The following is a 14,398-nucleotide window of genomic DNA, read 5'->3' as shown; positions in this document are numbered from 1 at the left end:
ACACTGTGGTCATAAAGGGATGGACATGGTCAGCAACAATACTCAGTTAGGCTGTGGCGTTGACACGATGTCAATTGGTACTAATGGGCCCAAAGTGTGCCAAGAAAATATCCACTACACCATTACACCACCACCACCAGCCTGAACCGTTGATACAAGGCAGGATGGATCCATGCTTTCATATTGTTGACGCCAAATTCTGACTCTACTATCTGTATGTCGAAGCAGAAATGGAGACTCATCAGACCAGGCAACGCTTCTCCAATCTTCTATTGTCCAGTTTTGGTGAGCCTGTGTGAATTGTAGCCTCAGTTTCCTGTTCTTAGCTGACAGGAGTGGCACCCGGTGTGGTTTTCTGCTGCTGTAGCCCATCTGTCTCAAGGTTGGACGTGTTGTGCATTCAGAGATGCTCTTCTGCAGACCTCGGTTGTAACGAGTGCTCAATTGAGTTACATTTGCACCCACAGAACTGCCGCTCACTCAGCAGTTTCTGAAATACTCAGACCAGCCTGTCTGGCACCAACAACCATGCTACATTCAAAGTCACTCAAATCACCTTTCCTCCCCTTTCCGATGCTCGGTTTGAACTGCAGCACATCGTCTTCACCATGTCTACATGCATTGAGTTGCTGCCATGTGATTGACTGATTAAAACGAGCAGTTGGACAGGTGTACCTAATAAAATGTCCGGTGAGTGTATATATCATGTACGTCCTGTGTCCAGATGAAAAGGAAACCGAGGTTAAAATGGTGTAATATGCATGCCACACCCACACTCTATGTGGCACGGTAAACAAACACAGGCAGAGATGCAGGATACACTAAAATCACAGGAGAACGCTGTGAGCATGTGCATGAAGGGCTTTTTCTTCAATGTGCTGTGAACAGACAATAAAAAAAATCTGCTACTCTGGTAGTCGTCTAGCTCAGTGTTCTTAAGTCTGTTCCTATAGGCACAACAACACTGCACACTTTCAAACACTTCATACTTGAACCCACATCTATGAACTCATTGAAACATTAGAAGAGACTCTAAAACCTGAGATGAATGGGTCAGATACGAGTGCCATTAAAATATGTACTGTTGCTGTACCTCAGGGATCGGTGTTGGGAAACACTGGCCTAGTTATACAGCATTACCATTAAGTTTTGGTCTTGTTAGGAATTCCAAGACAGTTCATATCCAAATGCAGCATATTTCAGTATGACGTTTGCATGTTTAGATGACTCATGCAGGTCTGCTGAAACATTAAGTAACGATACGGGAACATCTGCATCTTGTTGTGTTGCTTTTAGAGCCCCAGGCTGTGCTCTATTTGTGTCCACATGCGGTTCAGTCTCATCTCTGACAGAGGGCCATTTCTCTGACTGTGCTTTAAGATCACAGTACAGCATGATGCTTATGAAGAGATGCTAGTCTCCTGCATTGAGCACTTTCACCTCAGCAGCCCGGATGTCGACTGGCCTTCATGAATATTAACTAGATCTCGACCAAAAAGAGGTGCACTTTAGCATAAGAACAGTTCTTACTACTGAAATAATGGAGTTGTGTGTAAAGTGAAAGTAATATTTTCTGACACTTGCATCTTATTAAGAATTATTACACGGCTGTCTGGAATACTTGATTCTGATTGGGCAATCACAACAATCCAATGTATGTTATTTCTAGATAACAACTGCTAAGGCAATTAACGCAGGCTTATCTGGGTACTACGAACCATCTTGACTATAAACATATTCATTAGGGATGTGATGAGATCTCGGGCTACTAAATAATGGTAGGCTAAATACTCTCGGGCTACTCGGGCTACTGATGGAGTGTGAGGGTTGAGCACTGCAGATTGGAGGCTCCTACTGAAAACAACAGCTTAAACCAGCATAGGCTGGTTGGCTGGTTTTAGCTGGTCAACCAGGCTGGTTTTAGAGGGGTTTTGGCCACTTTCAGGCTGGTTTTCAGCCATTTCCAGCTTGGTGTTAGCTGAACAGGCTGGGAGCTGACCAGCTAAAACCAGCTTGACCAGCCTAGCCAGGCTGGGAGCCCAGCCAAAACCAGCTATGTCCAGCTTAAACCAGGCTGGTCAAGCTGGTTTTAGCTGGTCATTTTCCAGCCTGACCAGCTAAGACCAGGCTGTAAATGGCCAAAACCACTCTAAAACAGGCTGATCGACCAGCTAAAACCAGCCAACCAGCTTAGGCTAGTTTAAGATGTTTTTTTTTAGTAGCGGCAGGATTGGATTTAAACGGCACATCAAGTGCCTTGCACACACCTGGCAAGCCGGGCTACCTCAGTGTTGTGCGTCGCTCGTTTGGTTGGGCGTGTGACATAACCTCTTTTTTACTGTTTAAAGGTTGCCGCGAACAAAAGCAGAGGCTTCTACAACTGCTGCTACACAAATTTACTGGTTTAAAACCATGTGATGGAATAGCACTTTAGATATGCTTAAAGTCATAATAAAGTGATCATAAACTCAAATCGAATTAAGACATGTGGAGTATTTATATTTTAGTTGCATTATTGCTGTGCAGTACAGACTCTGTAATCAAACTATTACCATGGTGTAGGACTTTTAGCCGCATTTTGCGATAAGATAGTCCACACACACATGGCTGGTTGACACTATTCTCTGCACCTATCGAGTCAGTAAAGCACCACAGACCCATACATCTCCTCTAAATGTGCACACACCTCGTCGTCATCATCCCCAAACACATGTTAAAAAGTTACATTTTTGGAAAGGAGTTTGATTTCTCATGGGGACTCGTACAGGGGAGAAGCCAGTTTGCAGCTGTCTTGCGACTTAATTAAAGAGCTAGTAAAGTATCACACCTCAGATCAATGTTTTGTGTCAAATTGTTTCATTTTGTGGCAAGTAGCCATGTAATAAGCACAATAATGGATATCCAGCCAGTTGTTTTTGCAGATTGAAGCCCTTGTGATTTTCTATAACAACAAATCATCATTGAGTCTCATGGCGGAGAATTAAACTCACCATTTTTTTCAGATGAGAATGTAGTTAGTTAAACTTTAAACATGCAGTATATTTAGGAATGATTGCTCCTTTTCTACTGATTATCCAGTGTGTAAGCAGCCATTTAACTGCTGAGAGCAACCTTACCATGGACACTTCTTCTGGAATCTTCTGTATGTCTCCATGTAGTTACCAAACATGAAATATTATTAGTTCTGGGTAAATCTAATGGCTATGTTGGGACTCTATCATTCGTTATTTATTAGGAAATGTAATATTTTATAACTTAACAACATTAAATACTTTATCAAAACTTGCCATTGGACTTTTATTGCTTTGCTTAGCGTCTTTACGTTGTTATTTGCTAAATATTGTTAATCAATAAATTATTTTATATAAATAGTAGCAGCATTAAAAATAATTATTTTGCCTTGAAAAACGGTATGTGTTGATTGACAATAGTGACGTTGTTCCATTAGAAAGAGACATGCACTTATGACAGTGAAGTAGTAAAATTAGTCAACTTAAACTAAGTAAACCTATGGCCCGTTTCCACTGGTATGGTACGGTTCGCTATGCTTTTATTTCCACTGTCAAAAGGTACCAAAAAGCTAACTGTACCAAACCACTTTTTTGGTACCCTTTGCAAAGGGTACCTAGCATAACAAAAGGGTACCAAAAGGTGGAGCTAATCACGCAGCTGAACGATATTGGTTTACAGAGAAATGTCAAAAGCGCGTACACAAGCCAGGAGAATGAAAACAAAGAAACCTCCATTTAAAATACACAGCCGAGACATTACACTGTAATAATATATACATATAATAACCACCAATGGTCGACCCGAGCTCAAACAAACCTTGTCGTTGTCTTGATAAACAGCCACAAAGCCAAGCAGAACAAAATCTACTGTGTTCTGTTTTTGTTTTATGAGGCCGTCTAAAAGCGAGCGGTTTTACTTTCTCCAGAGCTTGCGATCACTTGAATGCGCATCTATTTTTGAGATAACGAACTCCCTGAGCTGCTGATAATAACGTTCGCGTGATTATTGAAGTGCTTTTGACATTAGAAACTGACAAACGCATGAGTGAAGCAGCAACAGAGAAGCCGGAAAGAACAAAGAAGCAAATGATTCCAACCCAGGCTCATTCTGAAAGCGTACCTCCACGGATGTTTCTGGAGACCGCGACATACGTCCCGGCGGCACGTTTTTCTGCAGTTTTTGTTTTCGCGAATCCACCAGAGGTCGCCGTGTATGCTTTTTGAGATCTCAAATTTCCCTCACGAGTGCCATTCGCGCCTGCTGTTCTTACGTAAACTCACCAGAGGTCGCTATCTACTCACTTTTTGACAGACTTTCTGACTGACTGAGCGAACGATCGGCTGACTCACCCTCCCCCTTCCCTAAACCCAACCAATTTTATCGATTGACCCGCTCACCCACTTCCCAAAACCCAACCAACACGTTTCAAAAGTAATCCAAAATAATAAAATATCTCGTCTGATTTTCTTTTTATTTACCACGTTCTCAGATTTTACCACATTCTCACCCTGCTATTCGCCTGTTTGTTTTATATTTTGGATTCTGTTTTTGTCTTACGCGCTTTCTGGAACCACTCTTCGCCGGACTCGAACCCCCCGTCTTCATGGTCAACTCCTCTCTGCATGTCAAATCCGCCGACGTATGTAGCGCGCTAACGGGATAAACTGGTTGCAGCCGGAATGCCATCCATAAGGAGGTAAGCTGGTAAGCGCAAAAAGGAACGGCGTCACACCGCCCTGTAGTGTTCGTTTAAAAAAAATGAAATGCAGCCATACGTATCTCCGCCTACGTAATCCACTGTCTCCAGAAACGTCCGCAGGGTTATGTTTTCACAATGAGCCTGTGTTGAATGATTCTTTCAGCAACCTAAAACATGAACAAACTGCCATGTTTAACTATTATCATCACCTTTTGGACTATTATGAACTCAGAATGACGAAATTACTCTCTAAGAGGTTACATGTGCTGGAGAAGATTAAAGATGAGTGGTTTTCACTGACTGGGCTACATGTTGTGGGTTGTTTTTGAACCCAAATAAGGACTAAATGTATGCTGTGTGTAGTTTTTCTGTAATCGATAACATATTAATGACTGTAAGGGTCTGTATGTGTTCATATATGTTGCATTTATTTATTTATTTTATATAATCGCAGACGTTACAGTAGGCTATTTAGCACTATCATTGATCTGCAGTTAGAATCAACTCATGTTCATAGAAAAGTTAGTAATAAACATTTATACACAAGTATTTATGTGTGTAAATACCGTACCATTGGTACCCTTTTGGCAGTGAAAACGCAAGCCTGATAAAGGTGACCCTTTATATTCAATATCATGACATAAATCACATTAAAAACTCAGTTTACCCTATTCATATGTAAAACATAATGGCAGTCGCCACAAATTACATTTGATACACATTTTTCATCACTTGAGGTCACTTAAAATGTCTTTTTGATTTCTTTGTTTACTGAACAGCTTCTCCCGTGATATTCTTATCTTGCTTAGGTTTCATCAGATGACATGACACAAATCTGTCTTTAGTTTATGTAGCAATGCTGGGAGAGCTCTGTCAGCCAGTAATTTGGCAGATATAAAGGGCAGGGCACATCAACAGGCAGCAAGTATGTAAAATCAATGCTGGTTTGCTGAATGGCTTTTCAAATGGGAGTAAGATGAGTGTTTGCTGATGTAGACCTGAGTGTGTCAGTCATTGACTGATTGATGACTTACTGAGGGCACAAGCACAGACCGGCCTGTGGGATATTGTTTTCCTAGCTAACTAACAGACTTGATAAATAATAAAACAAAGTTAAATAAAATCAAGCAAAATATTCTGGTTTTCTATCAAATTTGATTAAATATTCATTGTTGAAATGACTCAAAAAAATCTGTTTTCTTTCCATTGCTGACATTTTGTACTTTAAGCAAGACATTTGAGTGAGACATATTGTCACAAGCGGAGGTTTATTATGCAGAGATGATCAGGCAAGCACCGGTCAACACAGGGGTAAAACAGATGTACACAGGGAATCCAGAGTCATAGTCAAATAACAGGCGAATGGTCAAAACAGGCAGGCAGCTGGCAATGTAAACAAACAAACAAAGCTAGGGTCAAAAACACAGCAGGAAAAGGCTAGGAAAACGCTTGGTAATGTTAACTTGACAGATGAACAAGACTCAGCACTGATGTGTGTGTGTGTGTGTGTGTGTGTGCGTGCGTGCGTGCGTGCGTGTGTGTGCGCTGTATAAATAGTCCATGTAATCAGTCTTTGACTGTCTTCCTCCGGCTGTGTGTATGCAATCAGTCAGAATCAGGAACCGGTGTGAGTGTGTGTGGTGCATGACTGGATCTTGTAGTTCATAATGGCGGATTTGTAGTCCGTTAGCGATCTGCAACCGCTAGATCAATGATAATCATTTCACATACTGTCCATTAGTCCAATAGTCAATTGTTTTTAAGCGAATTGCATTGAGGGGGAAACCGGAGCTCCCAGAGGAAACCCACACCAACACGGGGAGAATATGCAAACTACACACAGAAATGCCAACTGATTCAAACCAGCAACCTTCTTGCTGTAATGCGCCCAACAAGCAATCAAGCAAACGAAATGAAAGTCCTCCATCTATGTGTTCCTCGGCTCCTCATAATAGCATTATTGTAACTTGCTGGTTTCTGTTGTCCTTCAACAGTCAGGTTAAACATATTCAGCCTTACTTATTATCAAGTCATTTTCAGCCACAAAACTGTCAATCATGAAAAACGTGTGTGTGTGTGTGTGTGTGTGTGTTTCTGCATTCGCTGTAAACCCGAGACTGTTTACAGTTTATGAAAATCCCAGATCAGCTGTTTGCGAGATACTCAAACCACCTCGTCTGCCACCAACAATCATTCCACAGTCAAAGTCACCTAGATCACATGGCGTCCCAACAAGGATTGAGTTACTGCCACGTGATTGGCTCAGTGGATATTTGCATTAATGAGCAGCTGTGCAGGTGCACTTTGGTTTACACTATTTGCATGTATTGAAGATAACGGAAGTGTAATTTCTATTTCATATTGTCATGACAACAGGTTAAGTCGTCTGTCTTTGTTTTGGTCTCTTTAACCCGCCCAATGCCAGTTTAGCCAATTATATTTCAGCACCCCGGGTTGCCTTGGTGGAAAACAGCGTATTGCATTCATTCAGTCAGGAAGGCTCTCAAAGCATGCATCTGTGACCGAAATGTGACCTCTGGTGGACAGTAGCAGACTCCAAAATGAGATGCAGATTCGGAGTTCCACATGAGGTGGTTATTAATTAGCAAATAATATAAATATTATGAAGGTAAACATTAGGTGAGCGGGTTACATTGTAACCCCGTGTCCTAACAACACGCTACATGAGGAGATATGCCATTATAAGCAATTTGGCTGTTTGCACCACACGAAGCACAACTGAAATGTAAATACAGACATACAGAAGCACAGAATAGTGCACTCGCTGCACTTCAGCAAAATAGTAAGGTTTATAATAAGATTAATACATATTAAACCTCTTTAACATTATTAAATGTAGATGCTGATTGACTGATATGTGTTGTCTTGCACTGATTCACAGCTCTAAAGTTAAATTTCAAACGGTTTATTTTATTTTCAGGATCTGAGGTGAACTATCTGCTGCTGCTTTCAGTTGTATGGCAATAAATGTTCTGTAAAATGGCATTTAAACTCACATTGTTAGCATTTAACGCTGAATGAAGCACATGAGGTGTACCTGAGGTGATCATTGTCAGTTTATCCTGTTGTTCAGCTTTGAGAAATAGAAGCCATTTTTAAATATAAATTTTAGGTGTTTCGACAAAAACTCCTTTTAAGATGGAAAAATTTCCTTCGATCGTGTGCCGTTGCTTTCATTTAGAACACAACTTAAATCAGCTTTAAATCCGTCTTTAGGCTCGATAGTCATGCACGCTCCTGTTGGTGTTGTCAATCTGGCAACCTGTGCTTGCGTGTGTTTTGAACCGGGAGTGTGCAAAAACTACTTCACCCACCACTCAGCACCGTGGAGATTTCTTCGGCTATATTGTTTTAGTCTTTTGATATGCAGTGACACGCAGTCAAATATTTCGCCGAAAAGATCCGCGACTCTTGAAGCTCATAAACAATCAAAGTCCTTGTGCTGCAGGAATTATGAGGTTTCCTGAAGGTGCAGCTCTCATGCAGTGAGGGGTTTGCGTCTTTAATAATCCGACTGTTTGCGTTCATTGAACAATAAGAATGATTAATAGATCCATATGAAACAGTCCTGTAAAAGTCACGTCTCGTCTTCAGTTTCAGGCTCAGGCATGCTTTGCACTCACAATACAAGCGTACCACGCGTTCTCCACTCTTCCATGACCACCACAGTAGCTGCTCAGGATACGGCCTGGTCCAGGATATGGAAACCTTGGGATCATCTCGTCGTTGGTCTTGGATCGAATCAGTGACTCTGCTTAGTCTGAGGGCCTCGGGAAGAGTATCCCCAGGTGGAAATGGAAGATAACGAAAATAATTAGCGCAGCTGCTGTTCATAGTGTATATAGTGTATATAGTGTATATAGTGTATATACACTACTTAAAAGATCCGGGAAACTTGCCTGGGCACAGTTCGAATAGCATAGTGGGAGTACGCCCAGAGTGACTTTTACCAGCAGCGATCCTGGCACCAGGAGTCATAAACTCACATTGAACAACCCAGACCCTTTTAGGGGTCATAACAGATTTTAACCTCCAGACTGTATGTTACACACGATAATATAAGAATATACAAAAATTGCTGGATTTTGAAAATATCTGTCTATTGCAGGTACTCGTTTCAAGATGAGGAGGACATGTTCATGGTGGTGGACCTGCTGCTAGGAGGAGATCTGCGCTATCATCTACAGCAGAACGTACACTTTACAGAGAGCACCGTCAAACACTACCTGTGTGAAATCGCTCTGGCTTTGCACTATCTGCGCAACAAACGCATCATCCACAGGTAATGACTGCAGGAGGATGCAATACACATTAACAATCTTTACACAAGGTGTAAAATAAGTGTGAATGTGAAATTTTAGATCAAAATACCCCATAAATAACGTTTAATAGCCATGAAACTGCCCCTTTTAGGCTTTGATCCTAATTGTGGTGACTGTCGCTTTAAATTCAGATGAGATTGTGCTCTTTTAAAAAAAGGGCGGAGCTATAAATGCCTGTGTGTCAGCATAGTGGCAGATTCAAAAACAAAACTAACGTCTTATGCTAATGAGCGAGAGATAGTCACTAGTGGGCGGGGCTTTCCCCCTCTGATGACCATACAAAGGGAGAATGTCAATCAAAGTGTTTCTGCACTAGCGTGATTATAAAAATGTAATTAAAAATAATCAATGTTTATCATTAGCAGCTGCTTATATTCACAGACTGTTGCGAAACAACTGTGTTTAAACCCCTTATAAGAGTGATTTTAGCATAATAGGTCCCCTTTAACAATCAGTAACAATCACATTCACAAACACTGACCCACATGCAAAACAAATACTATAGTAAATACTATAGTGTCTCCAAACTATAGTAAAGTACTTGACTTAATCTTCTGTGGTGATACTGTAGTTGCTATGGTAACACAACAACTGTACGGTCAAGACCCAATACTGTATTTTACATCTATAGAGGATATTATACTACAATACAACACATTTTACTGTAGTACAAACTAGAGTATACCACAGTATTTCTTATCAGTTCACTTTAGTGAAGGCCACAGTATGATGGAGCATTCACTAACTGCCGTGATCACCAGTGATCCTTCCTGACAGGTCACTGGTGAACTACAAATGTCATGTTTAGGAACTACAAATCCTATCAGGCCATGTTAAACACCAGCTGTTCATCACGGCTGATGAGACTCACACACATTCAGACTATTTATACACCACACATACACCAGTTAAGTACGGAGTCTTAGTTGATGTATGTACCTCGCATGTCCTAGCATCTTGTTGTTTAGCCTGTTTTTTGACTTTAGCCTTGTTTATTGTTTGATCCTGTTTGCCACTTGTTTTTTACCTTATGCCAGTTTTTTTACTACGTTTTTGGATTGCCTTTTTTGTACCAGCCGCTTCTGTTTGTCCCTGTTTTGCTTAAATATAATCTTATTTTGCCTGCACTTGGATTCTCATCTCTGTTGTTCCTTGCTTTGATCTCCACTCCTGACACTAAAAAAGTGTAAATAGCTATATGAAACACAACATAGGCTCATTCTAAATGAGCGCTGTATACATTTCTGGAGATCGCAATTTATGTAGCCAGCAGTATGTATGGCTGCATTTCATCTTTAAAACGGACACTAGGGGGTGGTATGACACGGTTCCTTTTCACGCTTACCAGCTGACTGCTTACCTCTGTATGGATGGCTTTCCCGCTGTTACTAGTTTGTCCAGTAGCTCGCCATGTAAGTCAGCAGACTTGATACGTTAAACACGATGATAGAGTTCGAGTCTGGCGAAGAACTGTTCCAGAAAGCGGTTAAAACAAAAACAGAATCCAAAAAGCAACATAAACAAGTAAATAACAGAGTGAGAATGTGGTAAAAGCTGAAAATGTGGTAGAAATCAGGTTGGTTGGGTTTTGGGAAGTGGGACGGGGCTGGTCAATCGGTGCTTTTGAAAACACTATTGGTTGGGTTTAGGGAAGGACGAGGGTGGGTCGGTCGATCGGTCAGTCAGTCAGTCGACAGCCGTCTCTGGTGGATTTACATGAGAACAGCAGCCGTGAATGGCACTCACGAGAGAAATTTGAGATCTAAAAAGGCATACACAGCGGCCTCTGGTGGATTTACGAAAAACAAAAGCTGCTAAATAAAGTAGCTTCTTGTATGTATTTGGCGCTCTCCAGAAATGTATACAGGGGTACGTTTTCAGAATGAGCCTGGGTTGAAAAAACACTATAAATTACTATAGTAATTTTTTTCAAGTAGGGATATACTGTTCTCTATGCTCCCTGGTTTGCTTAAGTCAATTAACAATTTGTTTGTTAGATAACATCATGTCTTTATATATAAATTGCCAATAAGTTGCTAAATAATATTATTGTAGTGGAGTTTGTTTGGTTCTTTTAGTCTTCACGGTGTGTAAAATAATGAGGCTTGTCTTTATTTTTACATTTTACATTCAATTTTTTTCATCAGTTATACATTACAATCACAATATTATTTATTTGTATACTAGTTTACCTCCAATAATTTGCATGTATGTTTTTTGTTGAGGTATTAAATTTAAGAAGTAAAGCTTTTATGGTCAAAACATGCCGTCTAATACAATATAAAGTTGACTAAATACGATTTCTTAAGGAGGCAAAAAATATTATCCTTAAAAATATGTTTAAAAAAAATGTAAAAACTGATTTTCTCTCAGCAAAATTAAAAGAAAAAATACTTTATCCAAAAGAAAAAAAAGGAAATACTGTGAAAATGCTCCATTAAACATTCATTAATTTTCCTTTGGCTTAGTCCCTTGTTCATCAGGGGTCCCCACAGCAAAATGAACCGCCAATTATTCTAGCATGTTTTACTCAGCATATGCTTTTCCAGCTGCAACCCAGTACTGGGAAACATTCATACACTCTCATTCACACACATACACCATGGCCAGTTTAGTTTATTCAATTCCCCTATAGCGCATGTGTTTGGATTGTTAAGGAAACCTACACCAACACGGGGAGAACATGCAATCTCCACACAGAAATGCCAACTGGCCCAGCCGAGACTCAACTCAGACTCAGCGACCTTCTTGTTGTGAGGTGACAGTGCTAACCACTGAGCCACCGTTCTGCCTTCCATTAAACCCCACTTGGGAAATATTTTAAAAAGAATCAAAATTGGGCTACTAATGCCTTCAACTGTATATTAAACATTTATATTTATATTTATTTAGTACAATCATTGCATATTACAACATGAACAGAATATTCAGAACCCAGCTTTTTAAAACCGGAAACAAATAAACAGAGATCTGTGAACAAATGAGCTGTTGTACCGTCCCAGACAGAAGCACGAGTGGAAAGATAATCAGGACAAATGAAAGACTTCATTGACGCAGAGAGTAGGAATTCGTCAACAGCTATAAAACACTTTAGAGGACTTCAGGAGATTACTTCGCCTCTGTTCTACACAGTTCTGGATGCAGGATTTATTTCGTTGACAGTTTTAGCCTGAGGACTGCGCTTTGCATGCAGGCGATGTTCTTCTGATAAGCAGATGGACCTTGCTGGACCTTGTTTATACTATTCTCAGTATATATGTGTGCGTGTGTACCGGCTTTGGTGGTTTACAAGGACAGTTTTTTTGTGCAATGACATGGGCCTGACCTAATTGTACTCTATTATGGTGGTTTTAGGATAGGAGTACGGTAGGGCCATATAATAAGCAGTTTTTACTGTATAAAATAAGCTACACGTATGAAGAGTCCCTGTAAACCACAATGTGAGGACCACACATCCCCACAAGCATAGTAATGCCAGTCAATTTTGATTTTGTGGGGACATTTTTGAGTCATAAATCAAATTTTTGCTCCTAAATCACGTAGAATTAAGTATTTTCACAATGTAAAAGTGCATAAAATATACAGCTATATAAGGATGGAATATGCAGTCTGTACAGTATAAAAAGCATTACATAAATAGGAAGTCTCCATAAAGATATCTGTACATGTGTGTGTACTGGTTTTGGTGGTTTACAAGGACATACCTGATGTCCTTGTAATTCAAAACACTTTAAAATCATACTTAACAGGGATATTTTGACATTCAAATTATGCTACGTTTCTTGTGAGGGCTGGGTTTAGGGTTAGAGCCATTTAATAAGCAGTCTTTACTGTATAAAATACATTACGCCTATGAAAACTCCCTGTAAAACACAATTTGAGGACCACATATCCCCACAAGTATAGCAATAGCTGTAAACTTTGACTTTGTGGGTACATTTTTGCCTAAATCACAAAAAATGAAGTATTTTGAATTACATTGTACTTATGGAGAGTCCCTGTAAACCTGTGTGTGTACCTTGTATTCCTCACACTCTCAGAAATAAAGGTACGCGAGCTGTCACTGGGGTGGTACCTTTTCGAAAGGTATAAATTTGTACCTGAAAGGTCCATATTAATACCTCAAGGGTACATATTACTACCTAAAAGTACAAAAGTGTTCCTCTTAAAATTTGTAGGTACTAATATATACTTTTGAGGTACCAATATGGACCCTTCAAATACAAATGTGTACCTGTTGAAAAAGGTACCACCACAGTGACAGCTTGCGTACCTTTATTTCTGAGAGTCCACATTGTGGGCACCACACATCCTGGACTTTGTGGGGTCATTTTTGCGTCATAAATCACATTTTTTTGCTCCTAATTCACAAGGAATTAACTATTTTGACAATGTAAAAGTGCAGATTGTTTCCTATGAGAGATGGGTTTAGGGGTAGGGGGATAGAAAATATATGTACAGTATGCAAATCGTTATGTCTATAGGAGGTCCCCATAAAGGCAGCTGTACATGTGTGTGTGTACTGATTTTGGTGGTTTACAAGGACAGTCTTTTGTATAATGACATGGGTATGACCAACAGTTGTACTCTATTACTGTGGTTTATGAGGACATACCTGATGTCCTTGTAATTCAAAACACTTTAAAATCATACTTAACAGGGATATTTTGACATTCAAAATAAGTCACGTTTCTTGTGAGGGCTGGGTTTAAGGTTAGAGCCATTTAACAAGCAATCTTTACTGTATAAAATACATTATGCCTGTGAAGACTCCCTGTAAACCACAATTTGAGGACCACACATCCCCACAAGAATAGCAATGGCTGTAAACTTTGACTTTGTGGGTACATTTTTGCCTAAATCACAAAAAATGAAGTATTTTGAATTACATTGTACTTATGGAGAGTCCCTGTAAACCTGTGTGTGTACCTTGTATTCCTCACACTCTCAGAAATAAAGATACGCGAGCTGTCACTGGGGTGGTACCTTTTCGAATAGTATAAATTTGTACCTAAAAGGTCCATATTAATACCTCAAGTTATTAATACAAAAGTGTTCCTCTTAAAATGTTTAGGTACTAATATATACTTTTGAGTTACCAATATGGACCCTTCAAATATGACTGCATGAAATTTTGATAAAGGCTGTGCAATAAAAAGTGCCATCCAAGAGTCCTGATCGAGTGTTAATGCAGTATGTGGCAACAGGGCCATTGTGGAGGTTGCCTGGGGACTTCTAAAAATGTTATTAAACTGTTAGTAGTGACATATTTTATCCATATCCTACAAAAGATTTAAAAAAATAGTAGTTAATAGTTTAAAAAATAAACTATCTAGCTTTTAGA

At 39.9% G+C, this 14,398-nt stretch overlaps 1 protein-coding gene across 1 annotated transcript in view; it reads left to right on the top strand.

Annotated features, from left to right (window-relative positions):
• Nucleotides 1-14,398, top strand: part of stk32a (serine/threonine kinase 32A) — a 103,493-nt gene that overhangs the window by 23,919 nt on the left and 65,176 nt on the right. The window contains exon 5 of the mRNA XM_056446517.1: nucleotides 8,841-9,014. Coding sequence (XP_056302492.1) covers nucleotides 8,841-9,014 — 174 coding nt within the window. The remainder of the gene's footprint in view (nucleotides 1-8,840; nucleotides 9,015-14,398) is intronic.

Source organism: Danio aesculapii, chromosome 21 (genome assembly GCF_903798145.1).
Source record: "Danio aesculapii chromosome 21, fDanAes4.1, whole genome shotgun sequence".
Classification (NCBI taxonomy): Eukaryota; Metazoa; Chordata; class Actinopteri; order Cypriniformes; family Danionidae; genus Danio; species Danio aesculapii.
Note: the sequence above shows the minus strand (reverse complement) of the source record. Positions and strands in the feature narration are given on the sequence as shown.